The sequence below is a fragment of the Meles meles genome, chromosome 6 (assembly GCF_922984935.1).
Source record: "Meles meles chromosome 6, mMelMel3.1 paternal haplotype, whole genome shotgun sequence".
NCBI classification, from domain to species: domain Eukaryota; kingdom Metazoa; phylum Chordata; class Mammalia; order Carnivora; family Mustelidae; genus Meles; species Meles meles.
This window is the reverse complement of record NC_060071.1, coordinates 119,424,063-119,441,505: the sequence shown is the minus strand read 5'-3', so window position 1 is coordinate 119,441,505 and position 17,443 is coordinate 119,424,063. Positions and strand designations below refer to the sequence as shown.

The 17,443-nt window shown below is 41.0% G+C and overlaps 1 protein-coding gene across 3 annotated transcripts in view; it reads right to left on the bottom strand.

Moving 5' to 3' along the window:
- EXD2 (exonuclease 3'-5' domain containing 2) overlaps positions 1-16,369 on the bottom strand; it is a 58,843-nt gene extending 42,474 nt beyond the window's left edge. For all 3 annotated transcript variants that reach the window (XM_046009528.1, XM_046009527.1, XM_046009529.1), the window contains exons 1-2: positions 15,191-16,369; positions 649-1,139 (exon numbers count right to left, since the gene is read on the bottom strand). In XM_046009528.1, coding sequence (XP_045865484.1) covers positions 649-1,089 — 441 coding nt within the window. In that variant the 5' untranslated portion in view covers positions 1,090-1,139; positions 15,191-16,369. The remainder of the gene's footprint in view (positions 1-648; positions 1,140-15,190) is intronic.
- Between the last annotated feature and the right edge of the window lie 1,074 nt (positions 16,370-17,443).

Below are 17,443 nucleotides of genomic sequence, written 5' to 3'. Positions count from 1 at the left end.
TTTATGCCTCCTTTCCTAGCTATAAAGTAAAGGTAACAATAGTATCTTTCTACATAGGATTACTGCGTTAATTAAAGGAGACATGCAAACAAAACAGCAAAGTAGGGGGCTGAGAGTAAACAGTATTTCAAATTTTTACTGTTATCTCTTTAAATGCTACTTGTGTAATAATTCCCCTTTAAGTAGACTTCCTTAACTATCTTCTCCATGGCATCCTTACGAAAATACTATTAAAAATATTAATAGTAGCTAATATTTAATGAGCACTCACTACATGTGAAAATCATGCTGAACCCCTCATAAGACTTGTCAATACGAATCCTTTGAAAAGCCCAAGGAGGGAGATACCATCACTTCCCTATTGGACAAAAGTTCACTGAAACTCTGAGAGCTTAAGAAGCTTGTCCAAGTTTAAAGAATGGTAAGTGTTCAAAATGGAGCTCGTGCAGATCTGTCTCACTCTAGAACCCATGACTATGAGCACTCCTCTATCCTAAGAAGAGAAGCGGCTTCTTCTGTTAAATTCTATTTGTGAGCTAGCTGAGAACAAGCTAATTCTCCTTTAATCTTATCTCGATGTGACAATTCAAGTTACCTAGTTAGAAAAGCAGAAAAGATTTACATGTTTTGTTTTTGCTCTTTACTTACCCACTCACAGTCGATTCCAAGCACTGGACAATCTTGTAACTCACTCCTAAGCAAGGGCTCAATTTGATCCCACTCCTCCTCCTGGGACACGGTGACCACCTTCGCTCTGAGGATCCTCTCCTCCCACCAGGCTCGGGGGGCACGGGAATGCTGCTGGTCCTCCTCTGAGGAGGGTGACTCCCCCCTGCCAGGTGCTTGCTGCGGCTGTTGCTGCTGCTGCTGCGGCTGCTGTTGCTGCTGCAGCTGCGGCTGCTGTTGCTGCTGCTGCTGCTGCTGCGGCTGCTGCTGCTGCTGCTGCTGCGGCTGCTGCTGCGGCTGCCCGGTGCGGGTGTCGAGGCTCGCTTTACTCCTCCGCCTCCGGATGCCTTTCCACAGGACAAACCCCCCCACGGCCACACCGACGAGGGTGGTCACTGTCAAAGCCATTAAGTATCTAGACATCTTCAACTTTTTTTTTGCTGTTTAGGAAAGCATATCACTAATCCCACAATCTGCAAAACAAGTGGCAACAATACATTTACATTCAAGCTTTAAACCCAGATGGAAACATGTTTTCCCCTAAAAAGTGTTCTACTTATAATCTATGTGTCCACAAACTAACACAAAATGCTACAAATTTCCATGTGGAGTGATATTTATTTTTCTCACTTTTGTACATTCTGTACTCCATCTATCGCTATCCTCATTCCCACCAGAGAAAACCCACCTGCCCTCTACCAGAGGCCCAGCGCTCACTTAATCCTGTGACAACAGGGCATCTGAACATAGACACACTTGTACAGAATTTGAAAAATCATGGGCGCCTGGGTGGCCCAGCCAGTTAAGTGGCTGCTTTTGACTCAGGTCATGATTCCAGGGCCCTGAGATCAAGTCCCACATCGCAGGCCTTTCTCAGCAGGGAGCCTGCTTCTCCCTCTCCCTCTGCCTGCCGTTCCCCCTGCTTGTGCTCTAATAAAAAAATCAAACCTTAAAAAAAAAAAAAAGAAAAATCAAATTAATTAAAATCCTACTACCCTTAGGTGGTCACTGAGATCAGTCTGATGTTCTAGTATTTTATACAATTAAAAAAAATTAAGAATGGCAGATGGCTTTAGTCAGGGGAACCCCACACAATAGTCTCTCTTCCATTTTTCTTATCACATTAATGAGATTAAAAAATTTGCACAAACTTCTAGTTAAAATACTCTGAGAAGACTTAAAAAAAAAACAACTATCCTTTCCCCTTGGAAACAATACAAAATGCTGGAGAAAACATTTATCTTTTTAATATATATTAAATAACACATATTATTTATTATATATAAATAGATATTTATTACATATTGTTATATAATATATATATGTATAATATAGAGAATATAAGATAGATGTTTTCTCCATCTATCTTTTGTTTTCCTATTTTTGATGGAGAAATAGATATATAGTACCATTTCTGCGCTACTTAAATAACAGCAGAAAATATGTAACAATAAAGGGTAAGCAGCCCTTGGCCTCAGTCACGGAGAGCAATCATGGGACAGACACCATTCAGCACAAAGTGATTGATCCTTTTTGGGAAGCAGGTCCAGTATGATCTAGATATCTCCATTATTCAAGAGAAGTCAGATATCTAAATTTTATGCAAAATGTCACTATTTTTACGTGTCAGCAACAAATTTACAGTTTTTAAAACACTGTACCAGCCAAACAAAAACACTCTGGGCTCTGTGCCACCCATCTGTGGGCTCTGGCCTAAAATCTCTAATGCCCAAAGACACAGAGATCTGCTAGACCCTGCCTACGCTTATCTACGGCTGAGAGTTTCCCATTGAATGTGTACTATTTTTATCATTTTTCAAAGGTTCAGTAACAACTGTTTTTTAAAATAATTTAGTATTTACAACAACCCTGGGCTATGGTCATACCTACAGAGATATTTGGCATTGGAGATGAAAAATGAAATCATAACAATTATTACACTGCTAATGAAAACAAAAAAAATGGCTGTGTTGTTTTAAAAAGATTTACTTTATTGCAGAAACTGTGCTAAGTATTCATGTGTACTTTCTCCAGTACTTTTATTAAAGGCTTAATGAGATTAAAAAATTTGCACAAACTTCTAGTTAAAATACTCTGAGAAGACTTAAAAAAAAAAACAACTATCCTTTCCCCTTGGAAACAATACAAAATGCTGGAGAAAACATTTATCTTTTTAATATATATTAAATAACACATATTATTTATTATATATAAATAGATATTTATTACATATTGTTATATAATATATATATGTATAATATAGAGTTAAACTCAAAAAGAAGAAAGGGAAATCATCAGGTACCAGAAATGGAAGTGGGTGGAAGATACAGATGAGCAGAGACCAGAACTCATAGCAGCCCCAACGCTGGGGTATATTGCCAGCCCATGAGCGGAAGTCAAGGCCACAAGCCTAGGGCACAGCTGAGACCCAGGAGAGTGCTACTTTGTCCATGAACAGGAACTGAAAGCACTCACCCACCACAGTCCAGGCAAGCCACCTGCCCAAGGCTGGGAGTATGAACAGAGCTCCTCACGGGAAGGCAGATGCTCAAGCCTGTACTGTGAAGCAGTACAGGGCCCAAGTTCACATTAACCTCATGAAAGAAAACCCTAAGCCAAGAAACTAAAACTAAAATGGTTAGAATTTGTGCATTCTGTTGGAGTGTGTGTTTGTGTGTGCGTTTCTAACACACAGGAAACACAAAGGACCTCCACAGACCATCAGTCCCTAGAATAGCAATCATAAATGAATAATAATAATAAAAAAATTAAAAACCTTAAAGCCAATAAAAAAAACAGTTCACAGAAGAACCAAACAAAAATACCCGTTATCTGAGATCTGAAAGGAACTTTAAAATAATAACACTCAAGGGGCGCTTGGGAGGCTCAATGGGTTAAGCCTCTGCCTTCGGCTCAGGTCGTGATCCCAGGGTCTTGGGATTGAGCCCCGCATCAGACACTCTGCTCAGCAGGGAGCCTGCTTAATCCTCTCCCTGTCTCTCTCTCTGCCTGCCTCTCTGCCTACTTGTGATCTCTGTCTGTCAAATAAATAAAGAAAATCTTTTAAAAAACCAAACAAATAAATAAATAAAATAACACTCAGGGAAATTAAAGAAAATAAACTAATACATCAACAGGAAACAACAAAAAATAGAAATTCTGGATATTTGTTAAATTTTTTTAGAAGTCTAGTAATCAATAGACAGGTTAAATAGATCAGACAGGGAGACAAGAGTGTTAGGGAATTTAGGCTAAATCTGAGAAACTCACTCAGAATGTAGCACAGAAAGATACAGAAAACAGCAGAGACATAAAGGCTAGATTGAGAAACTCAACATCCATGTAATGAAGAGTGGGAAGATGGAGGTCATCAGATTTAGTACAATTCTCTGAGTCCCAAGCTGGATAAAATTAAATCTATCCACGAAAAGACTTACTTAAGAATGTTCGTAACAGCTTTATTCATAAGACTAAAGATAAATGCATGAATCTTAAATAACATTAGGCTGAGTGAAAGAAGCCAGATACAAAAGAGATACTGTATGGTTCTATTTACATAAAGTTCTAGAACAACTAAAATTAATCTATAGTAGAAAAAGATTTGAACAGTAGCTGTTTTGGGGTGGGGGGAGTGTGGTTACAGGGAAGATAGATTTAACCTGAGCACTGAGTATCAAAAAAAGAGCCAGTCATGAAAATTCTAGAGAACAGCATTTCAGGCAAGAAGGAACTTTCTAGAATTGCATGTAATATCCCAAGTTTTGATGGAAGCTTGGTTTACAGGTATGCACATTTGTCAAACCTCAGCAATATTTTTAAAAATCAGCAATATTTCAGATGTTTACCCATTGGTCTAATGAATAACTGTTGGTTCATTCACTGTCTTTCCCACTAGATTGTAAACTCCATGAAAACAGGGACCTTACTTGTCTCCTTCAACACAATATATATCCCCAGTAACTATCACGGAGCTCATAACAATAAATACTCATTGAATGAATAAAACTCAATCCAAGATGTTACATTTTATGATAAATGTCTCTATTTTAACTATCCAATTATAAAAATCTGCTTATTCCAATGAAAAAAGTATTCTTCCCCTTACTGAGCCTTGATGCTAATAAGAAAAAACAGTAAAAACAATATGGTTCTCATGAGAGACTATAGACTCTGAAAAACAACCAGAGGGTTTTGAAGGGGCGGGGGGGTGGGGGGTGGGAGGTTGAGGAACCAGGTGGTGGGTAATAGCGAGGGCACGTACTGCATGGAGCACTGGGTGTTATGCCAAAACAATGAACACTGTTATGCTGTAAATAAACAAATAAAAAAATTAAAAAAAAATATGGTTCAATGCAGGGCCAGAAATGAGAAAAATCAAATTTTGCATTACAAACTGAAAGTCTATGTCCCTCTAAAATTCATACATTGAAATCCTCTCCCCCAATGTGATGGTGTTAGGAGGGGGAGGCTCTGGAAGGTGATCAGCGGTAGGTGAGGTCATGAGGGTGGAGCCCCCATGATGGGATTCATGCCCTTATAAAAGCTTGCCTCTCTCATCTTTGCCATGTGAGGCTACAATGAGAAGTCGGAGGTCTGCCTTTTTAAAGAGGGCCCTCACCAGGACCTAACCATGCTGGCATCCTGGACTTCCGGCCTCCAGTTTGGGAGAAATCCATCTCTATTTTTTATGATTCACCCAGTCTGTGGCATTCTACTTTAGCAGCCCAAACAAATTAAGATACCTCTCTAAGGGCTTGCTCTGGGATCCAAAGCTTTCAATGCTTCACCACTTTCCATGACTAAAAACAATCTGCCATTTTATTTTTTTTTTAATTTTTTTTTAAAGATTTTATTTATTTATTTGACAGACAGAGAGAGATCACAAGTAGGCAGAGAGGCAGGCAGAGAGAGGAGGAAGCAGGCTCCCCGCCGAGCAGAGAGCCCAATGTGGGGGCTCGATCCCAGGACCCTGGGATCATGACCTGAGCTGAAGGCAGAGGCTTTAACCCACTGAGCCACCCAGGTGCCCAACAATCTGCCATTTTAATTTTTTTTTTAATTGTACATAGTAGGGGTGCCTCGGTGGCTCAGTCAGTTAAGTGGCTGCCCTTGGCTCGGGTCATGATCCCAGGGTCCTGGAATCAAGCCTTGCATCAGGCTCCTTGCTCAGCGGGGAGTCAGCTTCTTCTCCCTGGTCCCTCTGCTGCTCCCTTTGCTTATGTGCTCTCTCTAATGAATAAATAAAATCTTTAAAAAAATAAAATAAAATAAAATTGTACCAGTAATTGAACATCAAACTGAAAATAGTGATTACCTAATGGTAGTAGGATTATAATTTTGACTTTTCAAATTCTATCCATGTGTATCTCTTGATAATTAGAAAAGCACTTTTTAAATTGATGCTTTTTACTGATATGCAACATAAATATCCCACTTAAGACATGATTATATTCCTGAAATAAATCACATTTTTAAAAAAGATTTTATTTTTATTATTTATTTGACAGAAATAGAGAGAGATCACAAGTAGGCAGAGAAGCAGGCAGAGAGAGAAGGGAAAGCAGGCTCCCCAATGAGCAGAGGGCCTGATGTGGAGCTCGATCCCAGGACCCTGAAATCATGACCTGAGTTGAAGGCAAAGGCCCAACCCACTGAGCCACCAAGTAAACAAGTATGTTCAGCTGTTCAGGGAGCAGCCTAAGGTAGAGGATAAGGACAAGGGCCCTAGTATCAAACACCCTGGGTTCAAATCCAGCCCCTGCCACTTGCTAGCAATGTTACTTGAGCAATTCACTGAACTTCTCCAAGTCTCTATTTCCTCATTGGTAAAATGGGAAAGATAGACCCCGTAGACTCCTGTGAGTCTTAAAAAGTAAGGTGATCAATACACTTGACTTCGCAAACCGACTAGCACATTAGGGTTCCATAAATGTCAGCTCTTACTGCTACTGGGCACTATAAACCACAGAACTCCTAATTAAAGCAAAACAAAGAATCACAGAGTGAAAATGCAGGAGCCAAATTCAGCTCCTGCATAAGTTAAGAATCCTTGCTGTGTATCGCTTCTCGGCCTTTTGGCTAAGATCAAGTGAAGAATCCTTGCTGTGTAATCCTGACAGAGCATGACTTGGTCTCTAATACTTTTAGGAACAGAGTTCATTACTTTAAGAGGCAGTTTTTGTTGAAAAATCCTTGCATTCTGCAAAAGTTCCCTACTTAGAAATCTCTCTCAAAGAAAAGAAGAAGAAGGGGCGCCTGAGAGGCTCAGTGAGTTAAAGCCTCTGCCTTCAGCTCAGGTCATGGTCCCAGGGTCCTGGGATCGAGCCCTACATCAGGCTCTCTGCTCAGCAGGGAGCCTGCTTCCCTTCCTCTCTCTCTGCCTAGTTGTGATCTCTGTCTGTCAAATAAATAAATAAAATCTTTAAAAAAAAAAAAAAAGGAAAGAAAGAGAGAAATTGCTCTCATTTTAGGTGTTTTTTGTTTGTTTGTTTGTTTGTTTGTTTTGGAGAGAGGAAATTTTAAGCAAGCTCCACACTCAGCATGGAGGTGGACATGGGGCTCAATCTCACAATCCCAAGATCATGACTGGAGCGGAAATCAAGAGTTGGGCACTTAACTGACTGGGCCACCCAGTCGCCCCAGAAATTGCTCTCTTTGATGTCTTTGATGTTCAGTCTGGCCCCTGAAATGACAACAATGTTTCCTCCTTCCTAAGAGCCTGTGAGATATGTAAAGACAACTTTTATGGCTTCCCTTAGAACATTCTTCTTAATCCAAGCAGCCTTCCTGTGACCTAGAAGGGTCACCATTGTGGCCAGGTCCTTCTAAGCACCTCTAATTTTGTCAATGTATCTCTTTAAATGTGGCACTCAGGTCAGTGTTCAGTACTTGACACAGGGTCCGATTGGTGTAGACGACGCTGTTACTACTACTTCCTCATCTCTGGACCCTAGATTTTATTTTTATTTTTTTAAAGATTTTATTTATTTATTTGACAGAGAGAGATCACAAGTAGGCAGAGAGGCAGGCAGAGAGAGAGGAGGGAAGCAGGCTCCCCGTGGAGCAGAGAGCCCGATGCGGGACTAGATCCCAGGACCCTGAGATCATGACCTGAGCCGAAGGCAGAGGCTTAACCCACTGAGCCACCCAGGCACCCCTGGGCCCTAGATTTTATTAATGCAGCATGAAATGACTTGTTTTTGAGTAGAAAAGAAACCCAACAGTGGATCATATAAAGCTTGTAGTCAACTGAAATTCACTAATACCAAATCGAGTCCCCCATTTTATATACTTATAATGTATATTTTACACTTAAGTCCAAAACTTTACATTTCTTTTAAATTTCTTGTTTGTTTCAGCCAAATGTTTCATCCTTTGAGACCAATCTGTATCTTGACTATGCATTCCCTCTCCACTTAGAAATCATTTTGCAGAGATAAGTGAATTTTTGTTTTCAAAGAAAATTACATCTTCTCACATGTGTTTTAATTCATATTTTACATTTATTTTTGCATCTCCTACTATCTCCATATTTCATGACATTAAAGAAGAAAATGCCTAAAAAACAAAATATTATTGATTTGCTTCCACTGAGAAGGGCTCCCTCAGATATGGAGTTCCTAGGCATATGGTAAGGTCCTGACATACTCTTTGTCACCTGTGGCCCATGTAAGAGAAAGGCCTCACAGGGAACCAGAAGGAGCAAGCAGGGTACCTCCACATGAGGGAATGTTTGGCAACATTCAAAACACATATTAATTCATTCTTACATGGAGAAGTTTTGTGGGTGTATTTTTCCAGCCAAAGGGTTCCTTCAGCAAACACGTGTGTAGCACTTTCAATAAGCCAGCCACTGTGTCAGACTCCAGGTAAAGAGTTAAAAGGCACAATCTGCTCTAAAAAATTTGGGATTCAGGAAATGAGAAACACCTGTAGTGAACAGGTTGCAGGGCAGGGAGAGAACACCGCGGAACCCCGGGTTTGGCAAAGAGGAAGGGACCCGGGTATTGCTTACAGGAACGCTCCAGGAAAGAGTGTGGGGGAGGCTGGTGCTGGGGTCAAAAACTGAGCGCGAGATGTCCAGGTGTGCAGGCAGCTAGGAGAAGGGCACACCAGGCAGAGGGAAGAGCACGTACAAGATACAAAAGGTAGGAAACACCACAGTATAGGTGAGAAAGTTCAAGCAAATGTAATGTGTACTCTAAGTGTAAAATATAGAACGCTGCAGACTTACTATGAAAAAATGTGAAAGTATCTTATTGATCATTTCCATATTGATTTGTAAGGTGGATTTTATTTTAGTAAAATACACAAAACACAAAATCTACCATTTTAACCATTTTTAATTGTATGATTCAGTCAAGCAGAAACCCCACTGAGTGCAGAGCCTGAGATGGGGCTCGATCTCACAACCCTGAGATCATGGCCTGAGTCGAAATCAAGAGTTGGACACTTAACCGACTGAGCCGCCCACATTACCCCTCTTTAGATTTTTTAATGTGGCTACTAGAAATCTGTATTTATGGGGCTCACATTATATTTCTATTGGACACTGCTGAGCTAGAGCATAGTGGGCATACAAGAAAATAGAGACAGATGGTGCTGGAATCAGCAGATCTAGAGCAAGGCATGAGAGGCCTAATGGACAGCCAATAATGGACTTATAAGGGAAGTGCCAGCCTCAGACTCAGATTTCAAAGAACACCATGTGGCTGTGTGGGGGCTAGACTGGAGGAGAGCAAGGCAAGAGGAATGGAAGATGCACAGTAATAGAGCCTGGAAGGGAAGAAATCCAAATCAAGGCAGAAGAAGGCAGAATGAAAAAGAATCATGGGGTGGGTGGGGGTGGGTGGGACAGGAGAGGTCACCTTGGTCACTAGAGCACGGGACTCCCTGGATCATGAGATGTCTACGTTGGGTGTAGCTATTCGTTATAAAAAGACAAAGAAGAAGAAAAAAGGAACCACGGTTCCTAACAGAATGACTGCACTGGAATCACCTGGATAAGTAAACAAGTCATAACTTTCACACTTATCATTTTGAAAGTTTGATAAATATATAAAATCAAGAGCTTTCCAAAACCATTATAAAAACATGAAGAAAAGCCCACTCATAATAGCAACATACACTTTTTTAAAACCACACACAGAACTACCACATGCTCACACACACACCTAGGTATAAACTCAACAAGAAATGTGCAAGATTGATATGAAGAAAAATAGAAAAGTTTACTGGAGACACAGAAGACTGGAAGAGCAGAGAGAGATGATCACAGCTTTCACAGAGCATATAGCACGCGTGAGGTACAGTCCATTATATACAATCATGTATACAGTACTCAATCCTTTCAACAACCTTCTGCAATAGGTACTATAATTACTCTATTTTTTAATAAAGAGATTGCTTTACAGAAACAGTCAAAATAACATAAATATAATGCAAACTTAATTTTAAAAAACTTTTTAAAACATGAATTGACCATCAAGAGAATGAAAAGACAATCCCAGGATGGGAGAAAATATTTCCAAAGCATAGATCTGCTAAGAGCATGTATGCAGAATATATAAAGAACTCTTACAATTCAATAATAAAAAAGACAAACTGGTTGAAAACAGGCAAAGATCTGAACAGACATTTCTTCAAAGAAGATATACCTATGGCCAATAAGTACATGAAAAGCTATTAGGGAAATACAGATAAAAATGACAATGAGATACCACTTCACACCTACTAGGAAGGCTCTAATTTAAAAAAACAAAACAAAACAGGTACCTGAGTGGCTCAGTGGGTTAAGCCTCCGCCTTCCGCTCAGGCATATCTCAGGGTACTGGGATGGAGTCCCGCATGGGGCTCTCTGCTCAGCGGGGAGCCTGCTTCCCCCCCTCTCTCTGCCTGCTTGTGATCTCTCATTCTGTCAAATAAATAAGTAAAATCTTTTTAAAAAGCAGATAATGAATGCTAGCAATCATAAGGAGAAATTATAACTCTCACATATTGCTGGTGGGAACATAAAATGGTGCAGCTGCTTTGAAAAACACTCTGGCAGTTCCTCAAATGATTAAACATAGGGTTGCCATATGACCCAGCAATTCCACTGCTAAGTATATACCCAAGAGGAATGAAAACATGTCCAAACAAAAGTTCATAGCCCCATTATTCATAATAGCCAAAAAGTGGAAATGATGTATATGTCCTTCAGCTGACGAGTGGATACATAAAGTGTACCGTATCCATAAGGTTATGGGTTGATCCGGGTTCTCAAAAAAGAGATGTTGAAGTCCTAATCCCTGGTACCTGTGAACATGACCTTATTGAAAATTAGGTCTTTGCACACATAATCAAGTTAAAATGAGGTCATTTTAAGTAATGCAGGCCTTTAATCCAAGAGAAATGGTGTCCTCCCATGAAGGGAGAAGAGACACAGAAACAGGCTCCCAGAGACAGAATTACGGCATCAAGACAGACCCTCAGGGAAGAAGGCTCTCTGAAGACAGAGGCAGAGGCTAGAGTCTTGGCATATTCCAAGGATTGCCAATAATCACCAGAAGCTAAGAGGCAAGAAAGGATTCTCCTGTAGAGCCATCAGAGATGGAAAAGCCCTGCTGACACCTTGATTTTGGACTTTATCACCTCCAGAACAGGGAGAGAATACACTGCTGTTATTTTAAGCCACCCAGTTTGTGTTACTTTGTTACCTTAGCCCTAGGAAACAAATACAAGGAAGGATGGAATTCTGTTCAGCAGTAAAAAAAAAAGGATGAGTACTGATACATTCAACAACATGGATGAAACCTAAAAACATTATGCTGAGTGAAAGAAACCTGTTACAAAATATCACAAATTATATGATTGCATTTATATAAAAGATTCGGATCTATAAAAGATTTTATTTATTTATTTGACAGAGAGAGATACAAGTAGGCAGAGAGGCAGGCAAAGAGAGTGAGAGGGAAGCAGGCTCCCTGCCGAGCAGAGAGCCCGATGCGGCACTCGATTCCAGGACCCTGAGATCATGACCTGAGCCGAAGGCAGCGGCCTAAACCACTGAGCCACCCAGGCGCCCAAGATTTGGATCTATAAAAGCAGAAAGATTAGGGGCTACCTAGGGCTTGGGTACTGGGGAATGGGATGGGGAATGACTGCTAACTAGCATGGGTTTCTTTTTAGGGTGATGAAAATGTTCTAAAATTAGATTGTGGTAATGGCTGCACAACTGTGAATACACTAAAAAACCACTGAATTGTACACTTTAAACATTGAGTTATGTAAATTACATCTCCATAAAGCCACTTAAAAAAACTACTTGCCAAGCTAATTCTAAAAATCTGGAAAAGAAACTAAGATTAGCCTCAAAATAGTTGTTTTTTTTTTTTTTTAAGATTTTATTTATTTGTCAAAGAGAGAGAGAGAGCACAAGCAGGCCGAGCAGTAGGCAGAGCAGGCAGAGGGAGAAGCAGGCTCCCTGCTGAGCAAGGAGCCCCATGTGGGACTCAATCCCAGGACCCTGGGATCGTGACCTGAGCAGAAGGCAGCAGCCTAACTGACTGAGCCACCCAGGCGTCCCCCAAAATAGTTTTTAAATGAGTATGTGAGCTGAAAAAATATATAATTTTCAATAAAGTAATGACAGTAATAATCATAAGGGAGTATTTATCCTACTAAATATCAAATAGAACATATATTTAACATAAGATATTGTGGTATTGGTCCAGCAAAACAGAAAATTAGGCCACAGAATAGAGGAGTCCAGAAACTGTGTGTGTGTGTGAGAAAGTAGTAAATGATAAACGTGGCATTTCAGATTAATGCATCAGGAGTGTATTTTTTTAAAAAGATTTTATTTCATTATTTATTTGACAGAGATCACAAGCAGGCAGAGAGAGAGAAAGGAGGAAGCAGGCACCCCTCTGAGCGGAGAGCCCGATGTGGGGCTTGATCCCAGGACCCCGGGATCATGACCGGAGCCAAAGGCAGAGGCCTTAACCCACTGAGCCACCTAGACACTCCCAAGAATGTATTTAATATTCAGAGTGACACTGTTGGGAAAACAGTAACTATGCACACACCATTCACTCACACACTCACATACACTCACACACATCCAGAGGAACTGACGAAAAACTCAAACATGTAAGAATTTACAGGAGAAAAGATAGTTGTAAGAGAAAACCCTGTTGTGCAGGGTTTTTCCACATCAGCACTACTGACTTTTTAGTCCAGAAAAATTCTCTGTTGTAGAGGGCTTTCCTATGCATTGTAGGATGTTTAGCAGCATCCCTGGTTCCCACCCAGTAGATGCCTGTCATTCCACAACCCCACTTAGACAACCAAAAATGTCTCTTCACATTGCCAAACATCCCTGGAAGGGCAGAATATCTTGCACTGGAGAACCACTCTGGGAAGGAATGACAGCCACAAAATACAAAATACAGAGTAAAAAACTGATACATTTAAATGTAAAATTTAAAACTACGGTTTGACAAAGATGCTATGTAGTTAAAAGATAAGCACCAACTTTAAAAAGCAGTAAGTTGGGACTAAATACTTAAAACAAATATAAATGACCAAAAATTAATATCCAGAATACATAAAAGACTACTACATATTAAAAAACAGCCCAATTAAAAGGAGACATTTCTCAAAAGAGGAAATACCAATAGCCAACAATCATGAAAAGATGCTCAATCTCACTAGTAACTAGGGAAATGCGAATTAAAACACTGATCAGCATCATTTTTCACCCATCAGATTGGCAAAAATGAAAAAGATTAGCAGCATCAAATGTTTAAAAGAGCTAGGGAAATAGACATTATTATACACTGTGGGTGGGCAGTTGCCATTAAATGTCCACACCGTCCCACCCAGCAATTCAAACTGCAGATTTGAAATGTCCACATGGGCACACAGACACATGTGAAAGGATGTTCTCTGCCATGCTGTGTCTAACTGTAAGCAATCTATGGAATCTCGCATTCTGTGAAATCTTAATAAACCGTGGAATTTACAGAGCAAGTAGAAAGAATAAGGCAGATCTCTACATACACATGAACAAAGAAAAAGTTCCAAGACCCATTCTTAAGTATAAAAAGTCAAGCTGCTGAATAGGTACAATATGCCATATTTATAAAATATATATTAGTAGAAATTTAACATGAAATTTTACATCTTACATACATGTAACTTATGTGAATACTTGTCAATAAATGTCAAGAAAGAGAAATAGAAAAACACATCCCAAACTGGTAACGGGTCTTACTTTAGGGCTAACAGAGTAAAGATGGAGATGGGGCGAGACCAAACAGAATCCATTTTGTTTAAATTTCTTACATGATTGTTTTTTAAAGGCTGTATGCATGAACGACAACTAAAATAAATATAAAGGATAGGGCGCCTGGGTGGCTCAGTGAGTTTGGCGTTTGCCTAGGCTCCAGTTAAGATTCCGGGGTCCTGGGATTGAGCCCTGTTCAATCCCTCTGCTGTTCCCCCTGCTTCTGCTCTCACTCTCTCTCAAATAAATAAATAAATTTTAAAAATTAAATATAAAAGAATACATTTTTAGAACCAGCTCAGCCTGACCAAAACGAATCCTTATTTCCTATTAAGCCGCTTTTCTCCCACACTTCCTAATTCTGATCATTAACAAAATAGTCCCATGCAGTTCCTTCTATCCATGTAATAGAACTAAAACAAAAACAAAAACAAAAACAAAAAACGGTATGGGGCGCCTGGCTGGCTCAGTCGGTGGAGCACGCGACTCTCGATCTCGGGGTTGTGAGCTGGAGCCCCACGTTGGGTGAAGGCATCACTTAAAAGAAAAAAAAATCTTTAAAAATGGTAAAAATAATGTAGTGTGCTCAAGGAGCCGGTCTGTAAGAGAGTTTGCGCCCCATCAGTGTATCAAAAGCTCAGAAAGCGTTGGGTTTCCTTATATGTTAATGAACAAGGATCAATTTCGTAGGCATCTCTAGAGTCTCCATCCCGGGGATGAGGAAAGAGAAAGAGCTGGCTCCCAGCAAGGCCCAGAGCAGCGGGTGTGGTCTGGGAGGAAAGGGGTGGTAACACTGGGGGCGGGAGCAGGTCCCCACGAATGGAGGGGAGGGAACTCTAACTGCGGCCGCGTGCAACACGCAGCGCCCAAGGAGTTGCCAGGTGCTGTGGGCGGTGCCTCCTTTTGAGCTGACGGGGTCTAGAGGCCACGAACGTTTGGTAGGTGCTCCTAGAGACAGACGAAGGGGCCCGGGGAGCGCGTGGTGGGGTGGGCCCCGGGCCGGGGGGGAGACCTCTCGTGGCACACCTGGGTGCTGAACCGCCGCGGGGGTGGGAAGCGAGCAGGCCGCGCCCGGGGAAGGGAACAAGGGCTGGGCCAAGTCCCTCGGGGACGGCGGGGTCCCCACAATAAGTCGCCCCCACACACAGTGACATCTCCAGCTCCACAACGCTTCTCCTCAATCCGCACCGGAATCCCCCTCCTTCCCTCGCACAAGGCGGGTGAAAGGCCAGCGGATCCCTTGTTCTCACTTACCTGCGACCCGGGACCTAACCGGAACACCTGCGGCACCTCACGCTGAAGAACTGGAACCCTCCTCGGCCACCTGCGCGCACCCACCCGGATCCACTAGGGCCGAAACCACTTCCGGTCCTGCGACGGACTAAGAGGACGTAAACCCAGCCGGGGTGTACAGATGGGCGACGCCATGTTGTACGGAAGCTGCTGGGGCAGCTGTGCCCTCCCCAGTTTCTACACTGCTGAACAAAGGATCTGTTAACGTCTTAACGGTTAACGGCTTAACGTTTAACGGCTTAACGTCTCTTCAGAAAAGGGGTGTTTTGTTTTTGTTTCTGGGGTTGTACTTTTATTTGTGTTGGTTTTGGTCTTAACAGAAGAAGCCTCTGGAATCCTCACAAATGCAATATGGAACATCTAATTGTTATTACTAATTAGCTCAAGTCATGTTACTCTTCTGCACAAAAATTATCTTAACTGTTAAATGACAAAGGTAAAGAGGTAAAGAGACACTTGTTTAAATATTGTATTCCTGATTAGCAGTGCATTTTGTACTATTGCCATTGTAATAATTATGCCATCTTTTATAACAATAACCACAATACCTTATGTTTATATTTAAAAATCATTCATTCAACTAGTCTTTATCAGCAACTATTATATGTCAAGAGGCTAATGTGTGCGTGTATTGTTACTCTGTCAATAGAAAGTGTAACAGAAGGAGAAAAGAGATGAGCATACAGAATATAAGGTATAGTAATAGCTGCCATTTGTTGACTATGTACACACCATGTGCTGGGAAATTATTTTATGTATTTTATCTCATTTAATCCTCAAAACAAACTACTGAAGCAGTACTATTAGCAGTGACATTTTACATAAAATGGAGAAAGGTTAAATAAATTTCTCAAGGTAGTAGCAAGGAAGCATTAGAGCTGAAAATCAAACCTCAGTCTATCTTCTTGCAAAGCTTATTGCCCTCATTCTCTGTGTTATACTGCCTCCTATACAGGAAAAGAGGTTCTAAGTTCCATTAGGTAAGTACCCATACAGCAGAAATTTATGGCAGATGTAGAGGATTAGCCCCCTGCATTTTAATACTCCATCCTGAAACACCTTAAAAAAAAAAAGTATAAAGGAAATTCAGATTAAAACCACAGTGAGGGTGCCTGGGTGGCTCATTGGTTTGGTGTCTGCCTTTGGCTCAGGTCATGGTCCTGGAGTCCTGGGAGCCTGCTTCTCCCTCTCCCACTAACCCTGCTTATGTTCCCTCTCTAGCTCTCGCTTTCTCTCTCTCTCTCTGTAAAATGAATAAATAAAATCTTTAAAAAATAATAAAATAGTGGTGCCTTGGTGCCTCAGTGGGTTAAGCCTCTGCCTTTGGCTCAGGTCATGATCTCAGAGTCCTGGGATCGAGCCCCACATCAGGCTCTCTGCTCAGTGGGGAGCCTGCTTCCCCCCTCTCTCTCTACCTGCCTCTCTGCCTACTTGTGATCTTTCTCTGTCAAATAAATAAATATTTTAAAATAATAATAATAATAATAAAACCACAATGAGATGCTTTTACATACCAACCAGAAAGGCTAAAATGAAAGGGACAGAAAACACCCAAGTATTGACAAGGATGTGGAGCACCCAGAACTCTCATAGGCTGCTGAGGGAATATAAACTGGTACAGTCACTTTGTTAAACTGCTTGGCACTATCAATAAAGCTGAATATAGGTATAGCCTATGTCCCAACAGTTTCAGTCCGAGGTGTATGCCCAACAGAAATATGCACATATGTTCACTGAAAGGACCAACACAAAAAAAGCCCGACCTACAATTGGCAATAGCCCTAACCTGGAAACTACCCAAATACTATGCTGTTAGTCAGTGTGGAGTAATGACTGAAAGAGAACATGGGGAGGCTCATGAAGTGCTGATAATGGTCTATTTCTTTTTTTTTTTTAAGATTTTATTTATTTATTTGATAGACAGAGATCACAAGTAGGCAGAGAGGTAGGCAGAGAGAGAGGAGGAAGCAGGCTCCCTGCTGAGCAGAGAGCACGATGCGGGGCTTGATCCCAGGACCCTGAGATCATGACCTGAGCTGAAGGCAGAGGCTTTAACCCACTAAGCCATCCAGGCACCCTAATAATGGTCTATTTCTTAATCTGAGCACTGGTTTACATGCATAAACCAGGTTGCATATTTGTGGACACTTTCCTGAATGTATGTATATTTCAATAAGACTTTTTTTTTTTAAGATTTTGTTTATTTATTTGATA